This window comes from Ceratotherium simum, chromosome 4 (genome assembly GCF_057802395.1).
Source record: "Ceratotherium simum simum isolate JZ-2026a chromosome 4, ASM5780239v1, whole genome shotgun sequence".
In the NCBI taxonomy this organism is placed as follows: domain Eukaryota; kingdom Metazoa; phylum Chordata; class Mammalia; order Perissodactyla; family Rhinocerotidae; genus Ceratotherium; species Ceratotherium simum.
In genome coordinates, this window is record NC_141903.1 from 26,158,900 (window position 1) to 26,183,415 (window position 24,516).

The 24,516-nt window shown below is 48.7% G+C and overlaps 1 protein-coding gene across 1 annotated transcript in view; it reads left to right on the forward strand.

The window, feature by feature from the left end:
- Window positions 1-16,034: 16,034 nt before the first annotated feature.
- Window positions 16,035-24,516, forward strand: part of CCDC69 (coiled-coil domain containing 69) — a 38,588-nt gene continuing 30,106 nt past the window's right edge. Inside the window, exon 1 of the mRNA XM_014786216.2 lies at window positions 16,035-16,184. Coding sequence (XP_014641702.2) covers window positions 16,137-16,184 — 48 coding nt within the window. The 5' untranslated portion in view covers window positions 16,035-16,136. The remainder of the gene's footprint in view (window positions 16,185-24,516) is intronic.

A 24,516-nucleotide genomic window follows, 5' to 3' on the forward strand; every position in this document is an offset into this window, starting at 1 on the left:
GTTACTGACCTGCTGTGTTTACCTTGTGACCACTGACCTGCTGTGCCACCAAAGCAATCTTGAGACTGTTGTAAAAGAGATATTCCTGTCATATGTAACATATGCTCTTTGTTGCAAAATGGTATATAACCACTCTGTACAACCCACTTCTTTGGTGTGCTTACCCCTTTGGGAGAGGAAGCCCCCGGGCTATAGTCCTCAGACCTGAATCATATAATAAACTCACCCCAATTTTGATTTATAGATTGATTATAGATTATTTTCATTGACAAAGGTACCCTTCCCACACTAGGAGATAGAGAGATAGCCTTATCACCAGAGCCGGGGAATTCAGGGCTGAGAAACCTATATAAACAAGCTTGTTACTTCTTTCCTAATTTACTACCCCAAGCCCAAAGTCAGCTTAGATTCCTCGATAACTAAGTACCCAAGCCTAAATTTCTTTCTCCTGTCAGTTCCTCACAAATGTATTATTTCTTTGCCTAAAACTTATAAAGCCTGCTTGCTTTGGTAGTTTTTTCTGGTCCCAATATCTATTGAGGCCTCTGAATGTACAAATAAAATTTGTCTTCTTTTTCTCCTGTTAATCTGTCATGTGAAAATTTAATTATTAGAACACCCAAAAAAACTAGAAGGGGAGGAACTCCCCCAGCCTGACACTATTAACTAAGCTCCAGACTTCGCCTGATCTTTTAACATGCTTTTTTAATTGCATACCTTCCTCCCATTCTGATAAGCTATTCCCTCTCTCATCTAGCACAACCTCTTCATTTAGACGAGTGTAATTTGAGGTCCCTCGAGGACCAATGTCACACAGCACAATGGTTTGAGAGATGTCCGTGTGGCTGAGCTCCTGGGTGGATGTGTGGGTGGTGGATGGGGGAGCTAGATGCCAACACTACTGGAAAATAGGAAGGAGCTGCACAACCTCTCCTCCAGCATCATTCCTTCTCCATCTGTGCACCTGCCAAGGCCCCTCAACCACCTTACTCATTTCCTCCCTACTGGCTCAATACACCCTTATCTCAACCTCAGCCACACTCCTTCACACAAGAAGTCAATGATCTTGGGCAGTAAAGGCTAATGCTCCCAGCAACCCTGGGGAACCTCTCAATGAGCAGACACATTCCTTGGAGATTAGAGTATCTGACATCTCCATCTGAAGGGCTTTGGAGGAGATTCTGGAAGGCCACAGACACAGTGACTGAAAACCAAGACCATAACCAAGATGGAAGGTGTAACAGGACAGTGGCTTGTTCAGTGTGCTTGCTCCAAGTCAGGCAGACCCAGGCTTGCATCCTCTGAGAGCCTAGGCAGGAGCCTTAACCTCTCTGGCCTTAGTTTCCTCATTAGCAAAACAAAGACTAAAATAACAATAATAATAATAATAAAAAACAACTACCTCTCAGTTCTAAGCAGTTCATTCATTCAACCAATATTTAGAGATTCAACAGTTGAACAAGATAAAGGCCCTGCCCACCCACCCCTGTAATCCCACTCCCACAAAGACTAAGCTCTATTCAAGAAGAGCAATTAGCAAGTAAAGAAATAAACAAGGTATTAGCCAATAGTAATAATACCAGAAGACAAGAAATCAGGTTAAAGTAATAAAAAGTGCAATGGGTTGCCTTCTTGAGTCTAAGAATGCTCTGAGGGGGCTGACTTTGACCATCTTTGGGAGAAATGAGAAACATTTCAAGTAAGAGCCAATTTGAAATTTAAACACAATTGAGACAATCAGGCTATGGTTCCCAGCCAGGGCTGCACACTGCAGTCCTTTGGGGAAGCTTTTAAAAATCCTGATCCCCAGGCCACACTCCAGACCAATTACATCTAAATCTCTGGAGGTGGGACCCAAGCACTGGTATTTTTTTAAAATCCCAGATAATTCAAATGTGCAGCAAAGGTTGGCATCCAGCGATATGAAGCACCTGGCATACAATAGGTACACACACACACATAAAAAGGGTAATTATTAAAACATGGCCCCTCTCCTTGAACAACTCACATTCTAGGAGCGATGGGTTGAAAAATTGGAAATTGTTGTCACTGTAATGTTAATCGTAATGGGCTTCCTGAAGGAGTAACTGGGTCTGGGCCCTGAAATAACTTGGCCCGGAATACCTACAGCCATGTTTGTGTGTGGTGGGAGTGAATGTTGCTGGGGACCCCATGTATGTAAAAAGGCTGATATGGTGAATGCTCTGAGTGTGTTAGGGAGGAAAACTTTTCTTTTCTTCCCTTCTAGGTTCTTTGGCTGGTCTAATAATTAAATTGATATAAGACAGATTAACAGGAGAAAAAAAAAAAACATTTAATTTCGTATGTATGGGAACTCCAAAGATATGAGGTTCCCAACAGTCAGGCAAGTAAGGCTTATATGCCACCTGAGCTAAGGGGAACCGGGCAGGGATCTGGAACTTCAAAGGGGAAGAAGACAATCACAGGAAGATGAGAAATATTTGTTTACCAAATATTTGCTGTGCCATGCAGATAAGTCTTCCTGATGTGAAAAGTTATCTCTGGTAATAGGTCTTTTCCTGGTACAGGCTCCCTATCTAACTTCTTTTAGGCAGTTAAGGGGGGGTCAAAAGCTCTCCTTGATTCTGTTTGGCCTTGATTGTCTTCAGCTCAAAATAATCCACATGCCAAAGTGGCAATGCTGGGGTGGCCTGCCCTGAACCTCATCAAATGTAATGAGGAGGGCTTACCACTTGCAGTGCGTATGAAGCAGGCCCATGGGTCAGATGTAGAGGTCACAGACAGGCAACACAAACCTCAAACATGATTTTTATGTCTGCATGGTATTTCTCGGAAGTTTTACTTGGTCATCAATGTGTAAGGAAAACAGGTGATTTCTCATAATGTAATGGATATTCAGCTTTTCCTGAGAAATCAGAGAATCTGGAAATACCAGCCTGTATTCCCACAGGACAACAGTCCATTGAAGCTGAGCCGTCACTGATGCTTTCGGTGGGGTCTGGGCCCTGCAGTCTCCACAGCCTCTACAGGCCGTGCCTCTCTCCCTTTTGTTACCACCTGGTCTCTGTGGAGTTTCTTCCCAAATTTAGTCTTGATGAATAAATGAAAAGCAATAGGGTATATTGGAGTATATGAGGAAGCCATTTGGTTTAAAACTAACTCGGCCTGGCCTTGTTTTCCCAGAAGGGCCTGACGTGGCCTGTTGAGCATGCTTTAAACATTTACAATGTCCCAAAGCCAAGAACAATGCCCTTAAAGACAGAGATGTTGCCTCCCCCATATCAGCATGTCTTAAGGATAAACATTTTTCCCAAAAACTAAGGATTACTTACTGATCTGCTTTAACTCACCTTGTGACCACTGACCTGCTGACCACAGACCCGCTGTGCTCACCTTGTGACCACTGACCCGCTGTGCTAGCAAAGCATCTCATGACAGTAGTAAAAGAGATATTCCTGTCATATGTGATATATGCTTTTTGTTCTAAGACGGTGTATAACCACTCTGTACACCCCACTTCTTGAGACAGCTTCCTCCTTTGGTGGAAAAGTTCTCCCGAGCTATAGTCCTCAAACTGGCTCATAATAAACTCACCCCAGTTTTGATTTATAGATTGATTATGGATTATTTGCATCAACAGTCTGGACACCCAGTTTTAAACCTTGGCTATTCTTGTTATTAATGTATAATTTTCAAAAAGAAGGTAAAATCATAACTCTCATACAGATTTAAAATGAACACACATTAGAGATTTTATTTAACTTCTTCAATGAGGGAACCTGTGAGATGTTACAATCAGTACAAAGGCTAGTCCAAAGAACAAACACATTTACAGATCAGGAAAATTGAGATAAATGTGCAAAATGGAGTCAAAGCTGGCCTCATCCATGACGGGGGAGAGAAGTCAACTTAACCTCCACAGGACAAAAATTTACATGTCCATAGGCAAAGATTATTTCCCATTGATATGAGTTATCTATAACTTCAAAGGCAATGAAAGGCACAGAGGCCCCCCCCCATAAAATCAGAAGCAGATATGTGGAAGGGTATTCTCTAGAGGATGAGTTTTTCCGCAAATGCTATTTCTGACTTTAGCCAATACCTTTAGCCTCACTGGGCCTCAGTTTCCCCATTTGTAAGAAAATAAGGTCAAACTAGATGATCTCCAAGGTCCCTTTCAATTTTGAGAGTCTGTGTGTATATGTATAAAACTGGAAGGAACACTAGAACCTATTTCAATGCCTTCTGATTAGCCCATTTTAGAGAGAAAGAAACGGAAGCCCAGAGAGGGACAGAAATTGCTTTGCCCAAGGCCACTCAGCAGAGGTGGGATGAGGGCCCAGGTTTCTAGTCTCCCAGCTCAGGGCCACACCCCTGGGCAGAACCGCAGAGCTAATAGCACTACCCCCTTCTCCCCCTACCTATCTGAAACCTGAGAGCATCTGGAGGCCTGACAATGCCGGGGAGCAGGGGTTGGACTGGTTGGGCAGGCCAGGCAGGGCTGGGGAAGGCGCCTGGGGAGCAGCCTCCCCAATCAGCCTGTCTGAGGGCCCAGGGTGGGAGGACCCTGGACAAGTTTGCATTGCTCTGATTCCCCAACATTTTCATCTCATTAGAGCCTTTGCCTAGAACCATGACCCTCAGTGCTGGCCCACGTGGGAATCAGTGGGGAGATTTAAACCAATCACCTAGAAGCCCACGCCCAGGCTGCACCCCAGGGTGGGACCCAGGCATCAGCATTTTTAAAAGTCCCCCAGAGTAGTCCGAGATGCAGCCTACGTTGATCTAAACCAGCTTTCATCTAATGGTAATGTGTGTGCAAAACACTTGGGATCTCGTTAAAATGAAGATTATGATTCAGCGGGCCTAAGGTGGAGCCTAAGAATTTGCGTTTCTAACAAGATCCCCATGAGGCCATTGCTGCTGGTCTGAGGACCACAGTCAGGGTAGCAAAGGTTTGGACTAGACTGACTTTCTCCATCATGGAGTGACAGTGGGGGGATCCAGATGGGGTCACTATTTCCTCCCAAAGAAGGCATCTGGTGAACTTTCCCCTCCTCCTCTGTTTGCTGAAACAGAGCAGGAAGCACAAAGCCTCAGGTGTCCCCAGGTTCTTGCTCTACACCTCATCACCCTACTGCACTGGTGGGATGGATTCATGATGTCTGAGGGCCAGTCCAACGCAGCATCCTTTGATTCTGTGAAGCGTCTAACTCCAGTGAGCTGTCCCAGAGGAGCGGGGTGAAGCCAACCAGGTGGACCAGAACAGCTCTGCTCTGCCTTTCCCACCCTCCTCCCTCCGGCTTCCTTCCTCGCCCCTCTGCTGGCCTCCACAGAGGCTCTCAAAGATTGAGTTTAACAGATCCTGGCTGTTTCTGCCAATAATTTTCCAACCAAGGACAATTCTACTAACTTCTCAGGAGGCCCAGGCAATGCCTAAAAGCACCTTAATTGTCTGACGACTCCCAATGAACGTGGGGATGAGGGTGAAGGTATGAGAATCTTGTCCCTTCTTAGGCTTGGGACCTGGACTCTGGGACAGACGCTAGCAATGCACTGACACCAGATTTCAGCCAGGCAGCACCATCGTCAGAATCCCTTCACCAGGCCCTTTACAGTTTCCAAAGCACTCTATTAGCTGTCTCATTTATGCATTCAACAAACATTTGCTGGGAGAACAACGCCAGTGTCCTGGGCCCTGTGATGCCCAAGTGAATCTGCCTGCTCTCAGAGTACCCACTGCAATCCCTCCAGGCGCCTCGCGCAGTATTGCCTGCAGGGCTGGGCGGAAACGTGAGTGAGGGTGTCGGCCGCCACCTGTAGTATATTCATCCTGCCGGCAGGGGGCGGCCGCTACCCAATCCGGGCTCGCTGTTGCCAGACGCAGTGGCCTGGTGTGAACAGATCTGATTCTTCAAGAGAAGCTGGAAATCCAGACTTTTATGTGAATTCTTTAAATCGTTAGGATGGGCAGCTAATTCAGAGCGTTATAAAAGACTCTGAGTGAGCTAAAAATAAGTCTGCAGGACAGATGTACCCTGTAGAACCGCAGTGGGCAAACTCTGAAGTTTGACCCCAGAGTGGGGGATCCTGACTTTACTCAAAAATGCCAGAGCTTTACATCATTATTCTAACACCCGCATTTTACCTGTGGGGAGACTGAGGGTCAGAGAAAAGAGGGACTTGCCCAAGTTCGTTAGAGCAGAGCCAGGAGCAGGACCCAGACATCCTGACTTCTGGTCCAGGTCTTCTTGTGGTAGGAAGCATTCCCACCAGAACCCTGGGGTCCCCACGAGACATGATTCTATAGGTCCGGGGAGGGCGCGCTCAAGTGAGCTGGTCCTGCCAAGGGGAGCCCTGACGGGGCTGGGGAGGTCGCCAAAGCCCAAGGGCAGGGGGGGGAGCCGGAGTTTATTTTTAGCTGCCTAGAATGTGCCTCTAAGCCTTATTTAGACATCAGGCGACTGGGTGAGTGGAGGCAGTAGGGGCGGGGGAGGAGATAGCCCCCACCCCTCCCAGGGCTCCTCTTACAAGGGCTCCTCCCGGCCCGCCCCCTTATCATCCTTTCTGGGGGCTCTGGGGCTGCTCTAAATAGCAGCCCTTGCTGGCGTGGGCGCTGTCCTGCTCCACGCTGGCTTGCTTTCTCCTCCACCTCCGCCCTTCTCTCCCCACTCCCCACAGTCCGCAGAGAAACAGAACTCTCCGGCCCTTGAATGTTTTCCCTTCACCTTCTGGGGTCACAGATCTCGTTGAGAAGCTGAAGTCGTTTATCATCGTGGTTTAGAGCTCAGGTTGGGAAGTCTGATAGACCTGGGTTCAAATCCAGCATATGACCCTAAGTGACTCCTCACACTCCCCAAACCTGAGTTTCCTCTTTAGTACAGTAGAAATAGTAACCCATCCAAATGACTTCGTGGTTCCTGAAGATTAAATGTGATAAAATATGTGAAAACATATCATAATAAATCCTCAATAAATGATAGTGGTGGTGATTAAAGCTATAGACCCTCTACCCAGAAAAACATCAAATCACTCGTACACACACAATCGTGAAAGTAACTTCAGGAGACTCAGGGAACCTCTGAAGCCCTCTGATCCCAATCCAACTTCGACCCAATCCAACTAATTCATCCACACGTTCATTGTTCAACAAATCTTTACTAGAGCTTACCCCGTTCCAGGCACTGGGTGAAGTGTGGTTGGGGCATGTGAGGCCAGAGATGGGAAGGTATGTGAATTATCTGGGGTCAAAATGCAAATCAATATCAAACCAAGGATCAACATGAAAGTCTCTATCTTTTTTTAAAAAAAAATAGCTTTATTGAGGTATAATTGATATACAAAAAACTGCACGTATTTAACGTATACGATTCAATGAGTTTGGACATATGCATACACCCATGAAAACAACACCACAGTCAAGGTAATGGACAGAGCCAGCACTTCCAGAAGTGTCCTTTCATTCTTTTGGTTTTGGTTTTTGTTTTTTTGTTTTGTTTTTGTGGTAAGAACACTTAACATGAGATCCACTCTCTTAACAAATTTTTAAGTGCACAATAAAGTATTGTTAACTATAGGCACTACACTGTACAGCAGATCTCTAGAACCACCCTTCTAGTCTCCACTTCTATGAGTTTGACTATTTCACCTCACATAAGTGAAATCATGCAGTATTTGTCCTTCTGTGACTGGCTTATTTCACATAGCATAACGTCCTCGAGATTCATCCATGTCGTCACAAGTGGCAGAATTTCCTTCTTTCTAAAAGCTGAATGATATTCCGTTGTGTGTATACACCACAGTTTCTTTATCCATTTATCTGTCAGTGGACCTTTGGGCTGTTTCCATATCTTGGCTGGTGTGACTAATGCTGCAATGAAGATGGGAGTGTAGACTTTTTTTCAAGATCCTGACTTCAACTCTTTTGGATATATACCCACAAGTGGGATTGCTGGATCATATGGTAGTTCTATTTTTAATTTTTTGAGGAACCTCCAAATTGTTTTCCATAGCGACTGTACCACTCTACATTCCCACCAACAGCGCACCAGAATGAAAGTCTCTTGAATCCCAATCTCGACTCCTTTAAGGAATAACTTCTGTCTCTGAAAAGGGGCCACAACGAAGACTCCTCCTAGTCGCAGTCGAAATGGATGTGGGCATCCATTCCCTCAGGACCCCTCCTCCAGCAGATCCTTGCTTGTTTTCTCCAACAGGCCTGACCAGTGTTAGCCTCTGCTTGCATACCCTCTGCAATGGGGCACTCACTGCCTGTCAAGCCGGCTCCCTGAACATGTGACCATTTGGAAGGTCCTGCTTCCTCTCAAGGAGCTGGACCCTACATTCCTGAGCACCTCTACCCACTCCTCCTAGTTTTCCAAGACAGCTTGGACGACTGCTCATCTTCTTCAAGCGCTCCACATCCACAAGTGCCTTGAGGAAGGAAGAGGGGGGAATGAGACGAACTGGAGACTTGCTCTCCTTCCAGCCTCACCCAGCTTCCAAGCCCTGCCGGAACTCAGCCTCCCCCAGCAATCCAGGGTCCCGAGGCTCCCTGCCTCACAGCTGCTTCTTTAAGAAGCGCCACGGGGGCCCGTCCTTGCTCCTGTCCTTGGATCCTGTCCAGGGCCCTGATTTAAAAGGTATTGCAACGTTTTTAAAAAACAAACATGTGTTGTAACCCAAGGCCCTGGTAACCACAACACTGCCGGCTGCTAGCTGCCACCTCCCAGCCTGAGCAGAGAGGAAACGGCTCTCCGCCTACCCCGCGGCACCCCACACTCTGCGCGCACCGTAGTTACCAGATTATATCAGGCTGGGAGCTCAGCAAGGCAGCGCCGGGCTGCCCCTGGGGGCTGCAGTCCTTCTGGACCGAAGTGCCTTTTGGACCTGCACCAGTTCTCTCATGAACCATTCCAGTAGAGAGTCGACAGCCTTTCTGTCCACCCGCCACCTGAGCCCCAGTGTGACCTTGTATACACCAGTCTGATCGGGCCATCGCCATCGCCTACAGGATAAAGCAAAAATGTCTTGGCCGGGCTTTCAAGGCCTCCCCCTGTTTATCTGAGTCTTCCTCACTCCCTGCATTCGTCCAGCACTCCTCGTCACGGAGGAGCCACACGGAGCCACGGAGCCCCCTGAAAACCCACACAGAGCTGGGCATGAGTGTGCTTCCCTATTTTCTTTTTTTTTCTTATTTTAATTTTATACATGTATACGTTGCAAAATGATCACCACAATAAGCACATCCATCCCCCACTGTCTTGACGAGAAGAGCCCCACTTACTCTACACAGCCCAGCTCCAACGTCACACCCTGGGTGAGGCCTGCCCTGCCCTGCCCTCTCCCAGAGAGAACTCATTACTCCTTCTGCTTCCAGGGTATTTTTCCATATCGCTTGTTATATTATTTGTCTACCTGGACCAGAGGCAATGTAACTCCTGCAAATATTTTGTTTAGCTTGCATGATGGTTTGTGTGTGTGTGCGTGTGTTTGTGTGAAAGAGAGAGAGAAAAAGAGAGAAAGAGAGATTCTACATTTAAAAAACAAACAGATTTCTAGTTTCTCTTGAAAAATCGGAAGGTCAGGCCAGCTGGGCCTTCATTTCCATCTAACGCCATCCACTGCAGCACATCCGCCCGTGTTCCTTTCAGAGGGGCACGTGGTCCCCAGTGTGCACCCCACGCCCTCTTATGCTGGTCCTCTCCTCACTTAGGTGCCTACCCAGCCCTGTAGACATTTAGGTTTTAAGCCTTAGACCTAGATCACACCTCTCATACATTCAGGGTCACTCCCATTTACGAATATTCTACTTCCTTATCCCCATAAACTATTTAGATGTCCCAGAAATTCAATATGTTGGCAAAGAGTAAATGAATGAATTGAATCAGGTCAGTAAAAAATATAAATGTCACAAATTCCTTTGCCAAATCATGTTCCAATTTTTCACTTGGGAAACACACAGTCCCCGAGCTCACCGTCCTCTGACTATCTTTCCAGTTAGTTTCATGTAGGTAAGACCCTCCTATTGGAGTGGAGCAAGGAAGGTGGCATTAGAGCCAGGAAGCAGCGGGTTTTCCAGAAGGGAGGAGTTAGGGCAGGTAGCTATTATAAAAGAGTTGCTTAAATTGTGATTACATAGCAGACGACACAGGTAGAAAAATATTCACTTTCCAAATCAAAGAATGAGGTGGGCTGCTAGAAACTGGGATCCCCACTGAATAAGGATCTACAGTAAATATGTTTGGAACTGAATGGAATTGAGAACACAATGTTGTCAGGTGGGAACATGCAGAAGGTGCAAACAGTCCTCTGATAAGAAATATGAGGCAGGGCATGTAGGAGGGGACAGGTAGATTACTGACTTAGGTGCAGCAGGTAGGTGAATATCCATCTCTGATCTGGGCTGGAAAGCCCCCAGCTAGTGTTGGAGTCCTGCTCATTTGAGTGCATTTAAATCAATAAGCTGCTCATTAGAAGACTCTATCCAGAAGGACTCACCCTTAGTCCCTAGATGTAGGGTGACTCAGGGCCTGGCTTAGGGCCCACAGAACAGTCTCCTGTGTTTCACATGGAGGGCACAGGTAGGGGTGGCCTAGACCGACAGCCCAGCCAAGGATGTCTCAAATATGCAAAATGGGGCTCACCTGTAGACTCACTGAGCCCTGGACCCCACTCTATCCTTCATCTCTGTGCCCTTTAAAGAAAAATGGCCATCGGACATGAGCTCAAACATAAGCACACATCAGAACTACCTGGAGGACTTGTAAAACACAGATTCCTGGGCCCGCACCCAACGTTTCTGATGCAGCTGGTCTGGGGTGAGGTTCAAGACTTTGCATTTCTAACAGTTTCCCAAGAAATGCTGATGCTGCTAATTCCTGGGCCGCATTTTGAGAACCACTGATGTAAAGAAACGGCTACTCCTGTTCCTTACTAGTAGCCTCTGGACCCTAGAGCCCACTTCACAAGGTGATGTGCATTTTCCCTGGAGAAAATCTCTAGGGGATGGCCTGTGCCCCTCCTACTCTGCATTACCATAGAAGCTCCTTGAGGACCTCCCTCTGAACTTCACTGAACAGAGAAAGTGCCCACCAATGATTATGGACATGAATCGACTCTTGGTAAAGAAAGTGGTAAGGCAAATCTTGCCGCCTCTCCCAAGGCAGCCCCAAAGCCCAAACCACAGGTCTCCTGGGAAAATAGGCAGGGATGGCTTCTTGCTAATTAGCATCACTCAACTCAATTCTCCTTTCCAAGGACCTCCTCATTAATTCTATTCAACACAATTCAATATAATTAATGTAGCAATTTGATTCCCTGGTGAGAGGACCCACCACAACCACCGGAACAATAAGCCTCAAACTTGAGTGAGACTCAGACTCAGTCCTCCCCGTCCTCATGCAATAGACGGGAAAATGATACAGGGCTCCCCGCAGTTCTGAAGCAAATGAGCCTGCCCATTCCTTGACAAACACTCCAATAGAAGCCTAAGGACTCAACGGTTTTAGATTCCCTCCCATTTCCTTCCCTTATATATATTCCAAGGGGAAGCTGTCAAAACCAACATTTCTTTCAAGAGCCTGGCAAATCCAGGGTACCTTTCTCAGCAGAGCCTCGTTTCCCACCTCCAGAAGTGAAGCTGGCTACACACAGTGTCTCCAAAAGTAAATTATTCTAATTAAATTCCATATAACAAACCTTACTTAGTGACCTATGAATTGGTTAGAAATTGCATTCTGCTGCTAGTGACAGAATCTCAGTGACGGTGGCTTAAATAACTTTGTTGTTTATTCTATTACACGAAAAAATTGGGAAGTAGTTGATCGAGGCCCGTACGGGGGCTCCGTAAATTCATCAGAGATCAAGACTCCTTCCATCTTTTTGCTCCGGTTAATAAAACGGCTGCTGGAATTCAGCCATCATGTGTGTATTCCAGGCAGGAAATGGGGGGGAAAGGAAAGGGGGAGCTCTGCTCTCAGCTGAGTCATTCCCCTATTAAAAGTTTTCCTGGAAGTCTCAGCCAGTAATTTCCCCTTACATATCACCTGCCACCCCTGGATGCAAGGGAAGCTGGGTAAGTAGCCTGTTAGCCCAGCACACTGCTGTCCGAGAGAATATCAGGATTCTGTAGCTAAGGAACAGGGAAGAATGGAGGCTGAGTAAGGTGGCTGGAAGTCTCTGCCACAACCTACTAAGTATGGGGTGAGGTGAGGTGGGAGGAGACGGGGTGTGTAACCCTTAGTCCATTAGGGAGAACACACAGCCCACAAACAAGTGTAACTCAGAGGAAAACTGCATGTGTGCTAAGAGAGCGGTGGAACAAGTGTTGCAAGGCTTTCGGAAGGAGAGGGCATTTGAGCTGCTTCTTGATGTACAGGTAGAATTATAACCCACAGAGATGGATTGTAAAGAAAGTCCCTCTGGGCAGACAACATATGTTTGGGGAACAACTGGTTTAGCAACCACTGAATTGAGAGACTCTTAAGCTGGGATCCACACACAGCCCCACTGCGTGGGCAGCAGGGAGGCCCTGAAATTCTGCACAAAACTTTTCATGTATGGGTATATTGTACTTCTCTCCTGAAAGATGTTCACGGTAATCCCCATCTTGTGCTTTCCAATCTTTCCCGAAGAGCCCACCCCATCCTCCACTTCTATCCCTTTACACACAACCTAGCCACCAACACTAATTCCTCATTCCCGGACTCCCGGACCTCCACAGTCTGCCCTGACTTGACTCATGCTGTTCCTCCCTCTTGTAATTACTCCTCTCTGCTTCTCCTCTTCCTCCTAGATACGGAAAGATAGGTAGTGATTTCCCCATCACTGGAAGTATTCAAATGTAGACTGCACAAACACCTAGAAGGGAAATTAGAAAAGAGATTTGTCTCAGTTGCAAGCAGCAAAAGCCAAGCATCAGATTCCATCCCAACCTAAGATTCCAGAATTCCTTCTGGCATGAATGTCCTTTGGCTTTAGTATTCCTCCAGGAGTCCTCCTTCCCCACCTCATCCACCATGGTCTCTTATCTCCTATTTTTTTGAGGAAGATTGGCCCTGAGCTAACATCTGTTGCCGATATTCCTCCTTTTTTCCTTTTTTCTCCCCAAAGCCCCAGTATGTAGTTGTATGTCATAGTTGTACATCCTTCTAGTTGCTCTATGTGGGACGCAGCCTCAGCATGGCTTGATGAGTGGTGAGTACGTCCACGCCCAGGATCCAAACCGGCAAACCCCAGGCCACGGAAGCAGAGCACGTGAACTTAACCGCTACGCCACCGGGCAGCCCCTCATGTCTTCTTTTAATGCTAATACTTTCCACATGGAGTACACAACTTGACATTAGCTTTATAACCTGTTTTGTATTGTTTCCTTTCTTTTCCTATGTATAGGTCTAATGTCAAAAAAATAGATTATAACTAATTCAAGGACAAGAACTGAGTCTTATTTTCTTGTGCCTTCACTCTGCTTTGCCCATAGGGTGGCCGACCATGCCTATGTGCCGAGGACTGAGGAGCTTCCTGGGACGTGGGACTTTCAGTGCTAAACGTGGGGAGATCCTGAGCAAACCAGGATGAGTTAGTCACCCCACTTGCCCAAGAAATGGGCACATCGTAGTCCTGCTTGTTGATTGCTGCCTATAACAGACATTTCTGCTGTTCACCAGTATTTCTGGTTCTCCTCCCCTTCTGGGCACACATTGCATTTCCCCATCCCCTTGAAGTTGGGCACGACCGTGTGACCTGCTTTGGCCAATAAAATGGGAGTGGACTTAATGTGTGTCACTTCTGAGTGGAAGCATTTCAGACTCTAAGCACCATTCTCTGTACACTCTCTTCTCCAACCGTGCAAACCCTGGACACCTGTAGCCATGGTGTTGAGACGGCTGCATCACAGGATGGTGTAGAATGTCTCTGTGAGCAGAGCCCTCTGCCTCCCCATGCTGGAGGTGTACTGTGAGCAAAACTTAGCTTCACTCATGGTAAGTCACTGAGACTGTTTTTCAATACTGCAGCAAAATCTAACCTCATCTGACTGGCACATCAGCCACCAAAAATCTCACTAGCAACTTATTCAAACTCAAGTTACTAAAGGCAGGAACTTCAAAGCACGTACTCAAAAAGCTAGTTGTGTGAAAGTGGGAAATCTGAGCCTGGTCTCCTAGGAAGCTCAAGGAAGCTGGAGGCAAGAGCTCCTGAAAACAGAGGCTCCAGAACAGAATTTGTCTTCCTGGTTCCCACCCACCAGCCCAAGTTATTGATTTCAATTGTTTACATTAAAATTTGAAATCAGTCTTGCAAAGTTCAACTCGTCAGTACTCAGACGGGAAACTCTCCAAAATGGGAAACAGCTGGTTCAGGATCATGCAGGGCATTACTTGGTCGTGATCTCCCCACACATTTTTGGCCATGTTTGCCCTTTATGTTGCTTTTCTACCTAGTTAATGCACAGTCATTGTCCATTTCTTTGGGATTTCACATACTTACCAGTTACTTGATGGTAAAAAACTAGTCTCATGAATGTAATAATAGTGATAGTAATAAGTGTACACTTCTTTTTTTAAATATAAGAAAATGAAGAATAGTTTTAAATATCCAAAATATCACTCATTCAATAGTAATTGCTATTAATACTTTTCTTAATAAGAACGGATTTGTTACATTTTATAAAATTTAAAAACTTCATCCTCACCAGTATTTTTACTGGTCACATGAGATTCTATTTTTGTAGATATATCATAACTTATTTAACCAAGCTGCTTTTCTTGGATATTTAAGTTATTTGGGGTTTTTGCTTGTTTGTTGTGTTCTTTTAATCATGAGCACGGTTTGGATAACAGTTAATTGAAGCGGACACTGTCTCCTCACGACCTGTTTAGCATGCCCTACAGCAGTGGTTCTCAAACTTGAGCACAGGCCAGAATCACCTGGAGAACTTGTGAAACTAGACTCCTGATCCCCATCCCCAGAGTTCAGGGTCTGTAGGTCTGGTGGGGCCTGAGAATTTGTATTTCTAACAAAGTTCTCTAGTGGTGCTGATGCTGATGATTTGGGGACCACACTTTGTGAACCACTGGCCTATATTATTCTTCCTTCCAAGAACCTCATGTCACCAGTGTCCTTAGTTTCCTTTCTTAGAACCTGCTGCAGTTGGTCTTATACTCTGTGGAGGAGGAAGTGCTTTTGTGGTCTCGTTTCCTTTCCCCATTTATGACTGTAAGTCCCTGTCATCAACACCTTTCTAAGTGTCTCTGGGTCTTGTATAATTTCCTAATATAAGCACAGATACGCACACACAGATTTTCGAATTTAGGTGTCTTTTCTGCACTGCCAATCTCACAAACCTCTGCTAGTAACAAAGTGAGGGGAAATAAAAGTTCGTTTTCCCAGACACTGATATTTTGTGTCCCTTATTCCCACTCATCTGCCTGTCTGCCTCACAAGGTTGTTGTGACGGGTAACATCCATCCAAGCGGACAGAGGAGAATATCACAGATGCTTGTGAGCTGGAAAGAGCTGTTGACCCAGAAGCGAGAAGACACTGCGATTCAACTTAGTACTACCATGTATTGGTAGGGAAGTGGATCGAAGCTTAGGTCCTGGAGTTAGAACTGGATTTCATCCGGGCTCTGGTACTTAGAAGCTATGTGAGCTTAGGCAAATCACTTCACATCTCTGAGCCTCGTTTTCCTCACCTGCAAAATGGAGGAAATAATGCCTTTGTTGCAAGGAAATGGAGAGAAATAGAAATAATACGTGCAAAGTAGCCGGGACAGAAACAGCTCTCCATGAATCGTAGCTGTTCTGTTTACTAAATTATTGTTTTAATTTTTTTCCTTGGCCTTTTCCCTGCTGAGGGCCCAGAAAAGCATCTTTTCTGCCCCGGCCGGAGGTTCCTATCGTTTACAAAGATTCTGGTCACCCCCCTCGGGCGGCGGCGCCGGGGACCCCGCGGGCTTCGCGGAGGCCCTGCTCTTCGGGTATTTACGGCCGCGGCCGCCCGCTCGGGCTCAAGTCTGCGCTTTCAGGTTCAGTTTCAGGGTCTCGCCGGCAGCCCCGGCCGGCGCGCGCGGAGCGGGCAGCGGGGCCCGGACAGCAGGGTCCTCTGGGGGCCCCGGAGTTGGGAGGCGGCGTCCGGGAGCCCCCGGAGGAGGATGGGCTGCGGACACAGCAGGCTGAGCTGCTGCAAACCCCCCAAAAAGGTAAAGGGCGCCGGCGGAGAAGTTTGCCTTCGGAGGGGATGGGGGTGCGGAGCCGCTCCGCCGCAGGGGGCCCTCGGCGCCCCGGGCTCGCTCTGGTCTGCCCTGGGTGGCGGGCGGAGAGCAGCGAGAGGCTGGCGGGGAGAGCTCGGCCGGGGGGCGCCCTCTCCCGCGGCCCCGGGCTGAGCGGCGCGGGGCAGCCGAGTATACACACACGGCCCCGGGGCCCGGGAAGGGCAGCTAATTCCGGCTGCCCGGGGCGGGGAAATGTCTAGTGCCTATGGCAGGTGCCCGTTGCCTCGGTCGGGGGCTGCTGGCTGTGTGGCCGTGGACAAGTGACTTGACCTCTCTGGGCCTTCTGCTTTCCCACTGTTCAGAGGCAGATAATCTCTAGGGCCGCTACTCGCAGAGTGGTCCAGGGATTTAGAGCATCAGCATCACCCGGGACCTGTTAGAAAAGCAGACTCTCAGGCTCTGCCCAGACCTGCTAAAATAGAACCTGCCTTTTAGCAAGATGCCCAGGTGCTTACAGTACGCGTTCAAGTTTGAGAGGCGCTGGTCTAGAGCCTCTTCAGGCCCCGAGCCGGTGCATGTGGGCTGTCCAGGGGGTAGCTGGGAGGGGCCAAACAGGGAGGAGGTCTACCGCCTTCTGCTGCCCTTCCCGCCCTTCCTGTCCCTCCCCCAAGGGGCCTCGGAGCTGGGTTAGGGCCCAGGGGACCACTCCCTGCTCGGGTTTCTCGCAGTGGGACCAGCTGCCCCTTGGGGTCTGACAAGGCCAGAAGGTCAGAGTCTGGAGCCAGAGGACAGCCTTCTCAGGGGACACCCTGAGGCGCAAGTCCTCACCGTTTTTTCTACTACTGCCTGCCCTCCAGCCAGGTGCGGATAGGTGGCCCCTTAAACTTGATGATCAGTCCCCAGGAGACCCTGAGAGGCCCCAGACTGTGACAGTATTTAGTAATTTTTCGTTGAACTTGAGTCTCTCTTGTCTCTCTCTGCTTCTGCTTTGCTTGTGCCCCGGCACAAGCTTTTCTGCCTGTTGGGGATTCAGTACCGTCCCCAACCTGGGTGATTCTATTCCCTGCCCTCTGCCTAGTCCAGGGGGACAAGTTTTGGTCCCAAGTACAATGCCTCCTCCGCTTTCCTTACTCATCCTTCATTCTCACTTCAAAAAACCTCAAGCTCTGACCCAGAAACCTCATGTCTTCTCTGGCTCCAACAAGGGAACTGAGGCTTGCCTCCATCAACAGATTCAGAGGGCTGGCTGACAGGGATGGTGGACAGACAAACCCGAGCCTGGGCTGAGACTTGTAACCGGGCTGTTGAGAGGTGGACATCCATCCTGAGTTTAAGTGCTGGCTCTGCCACAAACACACTGTGTGACCCTTACCGCTCTCTGGGCCTCAGTTTCCCCCTCTATATGGAGAAGGAGGGGGATGAGCAGGAGGATTTCTAAGGATCTGAGAGTCTGTGTTCTCTGCACCTGTGTCAACCTCACAGTCTGCAAAGTGGGCTGAGGGTGAATTCCATCGACGCAGTGGGGAGAGGAGACTGGAGGAGGAGCCCTGTCCCAGGCCTGACCCTTCCACAGGCTGGAAGAGGACAGCACAGTGAGCGTGGGTTCCCTTACCTCCTAGCCCTTCTGAGAGCCTTACCAGCTGTCCCTGTCTGTCCTTGGCACAGCCTGAACTGGACCCCCTGTCCCAAGCTGTGAAGGGCAAGTAAAGTCAGCACAGACTATCTGAGTGGGAAAGGGCCTTGGGTACCACCTAGGCTGATGCACCCAATGTACAGATGGGAGGTTAAGGCCTGGAGAAGGAAAGGGTCTTGACTGAGGTCACAGAGCAACTTAGAGCAGAAGCCAGGTATCCAGTCCCCTAATCCAATGTTCTTTGTCTTCACCCCTACCCTGTGCTTCCAGAGGCTTCTTATTGATTCCAAAGCTCTTTGGCATTAAAGCTTTACCCTGTTGCCTCAGAGCAGCCTGGCATGTCTTCCCTGCCCAGCAGTGCCAGGCCCCTGCCCCTGCGTGGCAGGATTTATAACCTGGTTTTGTTTAAAGTTCATGCCTGTTTCCATCCCTCTAGGCTGGGCTCCTGCCCAATTTCTCATCCAGGTGCCAACCCCTGGAAGGCCTCAGCTCCATCCCCAACAGGCTGTCAGCCGGGTCGGGGAGAGGAGGGCTCTAAGGATGGGATGTACAAAAATGAGCTCAGACTAGAGAGTGTCAGGTCACGACAACAATGACTCACCCTGAGTGGCGGTTTACAGAGTAGTTTCACATCCTGCTAGCCTCACAGAAGCCCTGGAAGCTTGGCTGAGCTGCTGAACCGTCCCCACTTTGCAGGTGAGGAGACTGAGGTTCAGGGAGGAGTGATGTGTCCAAAGTCATAGAGACAGTGGGTGGCAGGTGCAGCTGAGCCTGATTTTCTACACTCCCCATCCCATGCCCATCACCTCTGGCAGAGCACAGAGCAGGTACTATGTAAATATATGAGTGAGTGAATGAGGGCCAAATAAGAGCCAGGCTAGGGGTTAGCCCAGGGTGCAACAGGTGTGTCTCATCCAGCCTTGAGAGATCCAGGAAGGCTTCGTGGATGGGGGGCATGCGTTGACTGAATGTTGAAGGTTTGGTGGGAGTTACCAGTCGGGGCAGAGAACAGCCTGAGCAGAGGCCAAGCCAGAGAAAGCGCAGTGTGGGGGGCTCGTTGTGGAGAGTGGAGGCAGAGGCAGCCAGGAGTGAGGCCGGAGCTTTCAGTGGGGTCCACTCTGCTAGGGACTTGGGCTTGACCACTAGGACTTCTCAAGGTCCCTCCAGGTTCAAAGACCTGAGGGTTTGCTGAGTTATGTGGTCTGCAGTGCCTGGTGGCCTCTGCTGACCAGCTGTTCTAGACCCCACTGAGAGGCCCCACCTGGGGGTAAGTCTATTTGGGACTTATTGGGACAAGTTGAAATCCTGGTGAATGAATGAATGTGAATGAATGAGTGAGGATCCCTAGCAGGCTGGGTGTGGCTACTAAGGAACCCTCTGCGTTGTGTGGTTCTTCCTAAACCCTTTTTGACAGAGACCATGGCTGATGTGGCCCTGTCCCCCGGAAGGACTTGGGAGAAGGCCAGACAGAGAGGGTAGGGGCCCAGGAAACCAGTCTACCATGGACTGGCCTGTGGGAGTCACATGGGAGAAGGCGGGGGCCTTCAACCCTCAGGAGGTTGCCAGCCCCCCTGGGCAGTGGTGTGGAAGGGTACCTAGTGCCTCATGGTCATTGTGTGCCTGGTATGATGTCTGATGTCCCCAGTCCCCAGGGCTTCAGCTCTGGTCACAGCCCTGAGCAGGGCATCCGAGAACCTGGCTCAGCACTGCTCCCAAAGCCAGGCCTCAGGCCACTGGTTCTCAGCGTGTCAGTCTTTCAGTAGCCCTTCAGGAGCGCTTCCAGGTAGCAGGCCGGGTGAGAGAGAGGGAGAGATGCAGAAGTGAATGACATGGAAGATCCTGGCATGGGCATAGATAGTTCTGAAATAAAACCATTTCTAAGGGCATGGGCTTGAGCATTGGGCTCACATGTTCACTTATTAACTCGGCACACCAGGCTCTGGGGTGGGTGCTGCTTCAGTCCTGGCTCCATTGCAGATCCATTAAGTGACCATGGAAGGGACCTGGCTTCTTTGTGCCTCAGTTTCCTCATCTGTAAGTTAGGCGTTAACTTAGCTCCTGGGTCACCGGGTTGTTCTAAAGATTAGATGAAGGTGTGCGTGTAATGGAGTCCCTGGTACGCTGACTGGCAGGTAGTACGCCCTTGATAAGAGGGAATGTGGGAAATGTCATAAGGGAGACATAGTTACACTTTTAGGACATCACTGCCTGGATTGTACCCAAGGAAAGCAAACAGGGATGTCGGAGACAGGGGGACATTAATGTCCTTGGAAGGCTGCTGAAGTTGGGGGATGAAGCCTGGAGTCTGACCACTGCCTTCAAACCTCTGAAGTGTTGTCACGGGGTGTGGGAAGCAGCCTTGTTCTCTGTTGTTCCAGAAGGCAGAATTGTGGCCAGTGAAGGGAAGCTAAAAGGGAGCCAGGTTCTACTTCTCAAGACAAAGAAGGGTAGTGAGGGCCGGCCCCGTGGCTTAGCAGTTAAGTGCACACGCTCTGCCGCTGGCGGCCTGGGTTCGGATCCCGGGCGCGCACCGACGCACTGCTTCTCGGGCCATGCTGAGGCCGCGTCCCACATACAGCAACTAGAAGGTTGTGCAGCTATGACATACCACTATCTACTGGGGCTTTGGGGGAAAAATAAATAAATAAAAATTAAAAAAAAAAAGAAGGGTAGTGAGTTCCCCATCTCTGGAGGAGTTCAAGCAAAGGTCAGATGACATTTTGGCAAAACTAGAAGAGAAGTTGCAAGCCTAGAACTAGGAAATATTTAGGATTCCACTTGAGAAATCTGATTATTCTGACCATTATAATGTTTGAGGCAAAATTTCAAAATTTGGAAAAATATAAAGAAATTTAAACATTGCTTTTAATCCCACCATTAAGAGCCTCTGTGTACATTTCAGTGTCATTCTTCCTACTATTTTTACTACATATGTAATATACACGAGTGTGACTATTTTTACACAATTGGGAACATATTTTAAAGGGTTATATTCTATTTACTTAATATTTTGCTGGGGCCATTCTCCCATGCTAAGTAGTCCATGGAAACGTAATTTTTTTAATGGCCACCTAATGTTGGGTGGGTGTCCCGTGGCTTATCTAACCAATCTGGACACTTGGTTGTTTACATTCCCCACCCCTGCGCTCATCATTTGTGAGCGTCCTTGTGTCTTCATCCTAACCCAAGAGATTGTGGCTTTGAGTTCAGAGGGAAGCAGAGGGGATGAGGGAAGGCCTCCTGAGAGAGATGGCCTCGTGGCTGGGTTTTGAGGTGGTGGGGGTTAGATGGTTGTGTTGGGGTGAGTGGGCATATGAGAGGCAGGGCCCCTGACACCTGGCCCAGGTAGGAGCAGGGCAAATCTGACCTTTTCACTGGATTTGCCAAGGATGGGGCAGGCGGGGAGCATGAGAGGAAGCTGCCTTCCCAGGCAGTGAGCCCTCTGCCCCAAGCATCGTGGGAACATGGCGTGGATGTGGCCTCTGAACTAGTGGCTTTTGCTCAACCCGGAAAATAATGCTTCCCCAAAATCATCCCAGCTAAGGCTGTTACAGGCTTCCATACATATGCACCCTGAAAAACTTGTGAGGTTGAACGCCAGACTTCTATGTTACAAAAGGACATTTGTACCCTTGTGACCTAAAACCCATTTGAAAAGTTCCTAATAATCCTTGCCTTGGAGATACAACCTTTGGTAACACACTTTCTGCATATTTTTAATTCCATCCTTTTCCTTTGTAGTGGAATTCCCAAGCGGCTGGCATAGGTCCCCTAAGACCCTGATATGCCCCCAGCCACCTAAGGACGTCCATCTTTGCCTCACTTGGGTCTTGAGTTTGGAGCCCATGCTTCACGTGAGCACTTGTGGGGTTTTCTTTGTTGTAAAAAGGGCAGAAAAGATAAAACTTCAAGTTAGTTGCCCAGAAGCAGGCAGCTATCTAAGTGAAGATGGTGACATTCCTGGTAGGAGGGGCTGCTACCTGACGTCTCAGTGTTTTTAGATCAGCTCCTAAACAAAAGTCTGAAATCTGCCTGGAAAAGGAGCTCTAAAGGGTCTCAGTATAACACTCATGAACATTTATATGCAAAAAATAAACTTGGGAAAAGTAGGGACCCCCCCATAAAAGGAAGAGTGACAGATGGCCCAAGTTCTGGTCTGACGTCTTGGGGTAACTTGGGTTTCCATCCTTAAGGCCTGCACTTTTTCCTCTCAGTGTCCTCTACCCCAGAACACTGAGCCATCCCAAATCACCCGGGAGAGGGCCAGACAGGGGGCAGGACCTGCAGATGGGGGATGGGTGTTCCTATGACCTCACTGTGGGCAGAGACAAGGAGTGAGAGAAAACCCATCCATCTTTAGCAAAGATAGATCTAAGTCTGTCCATTAGCTGAAGACAAGCCATCCTGCTTCTCTCACCAGGTGAATTTTAATCCCTAAAAATCATTTATCTTGTGTGACTTTATTTTCAAACCTGAATCTTCCAGAACATCTAGGCCAAACGCCTTACAATACATAAAACAGCCAGCCCACATCCATGCTTTCCCCACAAGTAAGTGATGCACAAACTGACCTACTTCCAGTCTTCCTTCTCCCCCAGCGGCAGAGGTCTTGCACTGCGTGTACAGTGAAGCTGGTAGACTTCCTTGCCGCTTCTCCACTGCCCCGTGCAACCCACCTCCTGCCCCCTCCTTAAGGAAATAGCCTGACATCAGAGAAATTGTTACCTCTAGTGGGTTGAATAGTGCCCCCCAAAAACTCATGCACACCCAGAACCTATGAATGTGTCCTCATCTGAAATAGGGTCTTTGCAGATGTAATCCAGTTAAGATGAGGTCATACTGGATTAGGGTGGGCCCTAATCCAATGACTGGGGTGCTTATAAGAACAGGGGAATTTGGACACGATACGATACACGGGGAGAAGACTTTGTGATGACAGAGGCAGAGACTGGAGGGATGCATCTACCAGCCAAGGAACAGCAAGGATTGCTGGCAACCACCAGAAGCTAAGAGAGAGGGATGGAACAGCTTCTCCCTCAGAACCTCCAGAAGGAACCAAACTAGCTGATACCTTGATTTTGGACTTCTAGCCTCCAGAACTGTGACAGAATAAATTTTTGTTGTTTTAGGGCACCAACTTCGTGGTATTTTGTTACAGCAGCCCTAGGAAACTTATATGTCTTAAGGTTAATTACTCCCCACCTTACCACCAGTCAAAATGGGCAGCAAGAAGGCATGCCTCCCCTTTGGACCATGGCTGGGTGGAAGAATAGGGAGTATTGCAAACGAGGTGCTTAGACAAGGTCCAGATACGTACAGACCCCCGCTGCAGCATCTGCAGGGGAAAGAGCACTCGCCGGGGTTCAGGGACTGGTCCTACTTCTGCCTCTTCACTCACTTGCTGTGTGATCTCAAATAAGTGGTTCTTTTCCTGGGCCTTGGTTTCCCCATCTCTAAAATGGCTGCCTTCGCTGCTTTCAGGTTCAAGAGAGGTATTTCTCCTTGTTGTTAATTTCTTTGGACACAAGTAAAACTTGAATACACCATTGCTTAAAAAGATTCTAAGAATTCAGGTAAAATTAAAGCTCTCCCTCCTTGACCACAGCAGTTTTAGTCCTTTCTCTAGAGATGACGACTGCCATCACTTGGTGCTTTTCTAGGTACTTTTTTCTGTGTGTTTAAGTACCGATAGAAATAGTTTGCTTTGCATATTGATATTCCACCAAATGCCTTTCCATCTTTGTACGTAAAAGTCTACTTTGTTCTTTTAAACGTATGTGTGTTATATAGTGACGCACCTCAGTGTGTCGAGTCAGTCCCCTGTTGTGGGCATGAGGCTAGTGTCTAGCGTTTCCCTGTTAGAAATGATCCCGCCCTGAGCATCCCATAGGTGCCCGTTGGCCACTAATGGGCGCTTTTGTCTGCTGGCAGTGCAACGGCAGGGGGTGGCGTGTGCTGCACGTGACTTCGGAGGTGGCTGCTGAGGTCCCTGTCATCCTCTGTTTCCAGGCAATCCTGCCCTCCCTTCTGCTGCCTCCCTTACAGGCTGCTCCAGAACAGAGGGTGGTGTGAAGGGCTCAGGACCCCACCCAGGCTCTCCTGACCAAGGGCCACTCCTCTCTGGTCCTCCAGAGAAGCCCTCTTCGCGTAGGCGCTGATGTCTGAGTGTGTCAAACCGCCTGCCCTGCTCTGCCCGGAGCAAACGAGCATGACAGGATTGGCGGAGGATGAGCGATCAGGATGACCTCACGCTGCCCCGTCTTCCACATCCACAGCATGTCAAAACCAGAAGGGCTCTGACATATCCCATTGCCCAACTCCATGCTGTAGAGAGGAGGAGACAGAAGCCCAGAGAGGGGAGGGTGCTCCCCCAAGGTCACACAGCAAGCAAGTGGCAAGCCAGGGCCTCGACGCTGGACTCCCATTGGGGAGTTTGCCATTGGGTTGGGGAGACGGGTAGATATCTGGCAGTGTGTCTGTGCCCTCAGCCTGTCTCCTCCCCCACCCCGGCCACTGACACCATTTTCTGTCCCGCTCCTTCAGGGCCCTTCTGCCTGCTGGGCTGACCCAAATCCCAGAAATGGTGCCTGGTGCTTTTGCCAGCTCTGGGCCCTCTAAGGTGATCAGAACTGGCAGACCCCCTGGGACGCTGATGGGGGACAGGAGAAGGTGGGCTCTAGGGAGAAA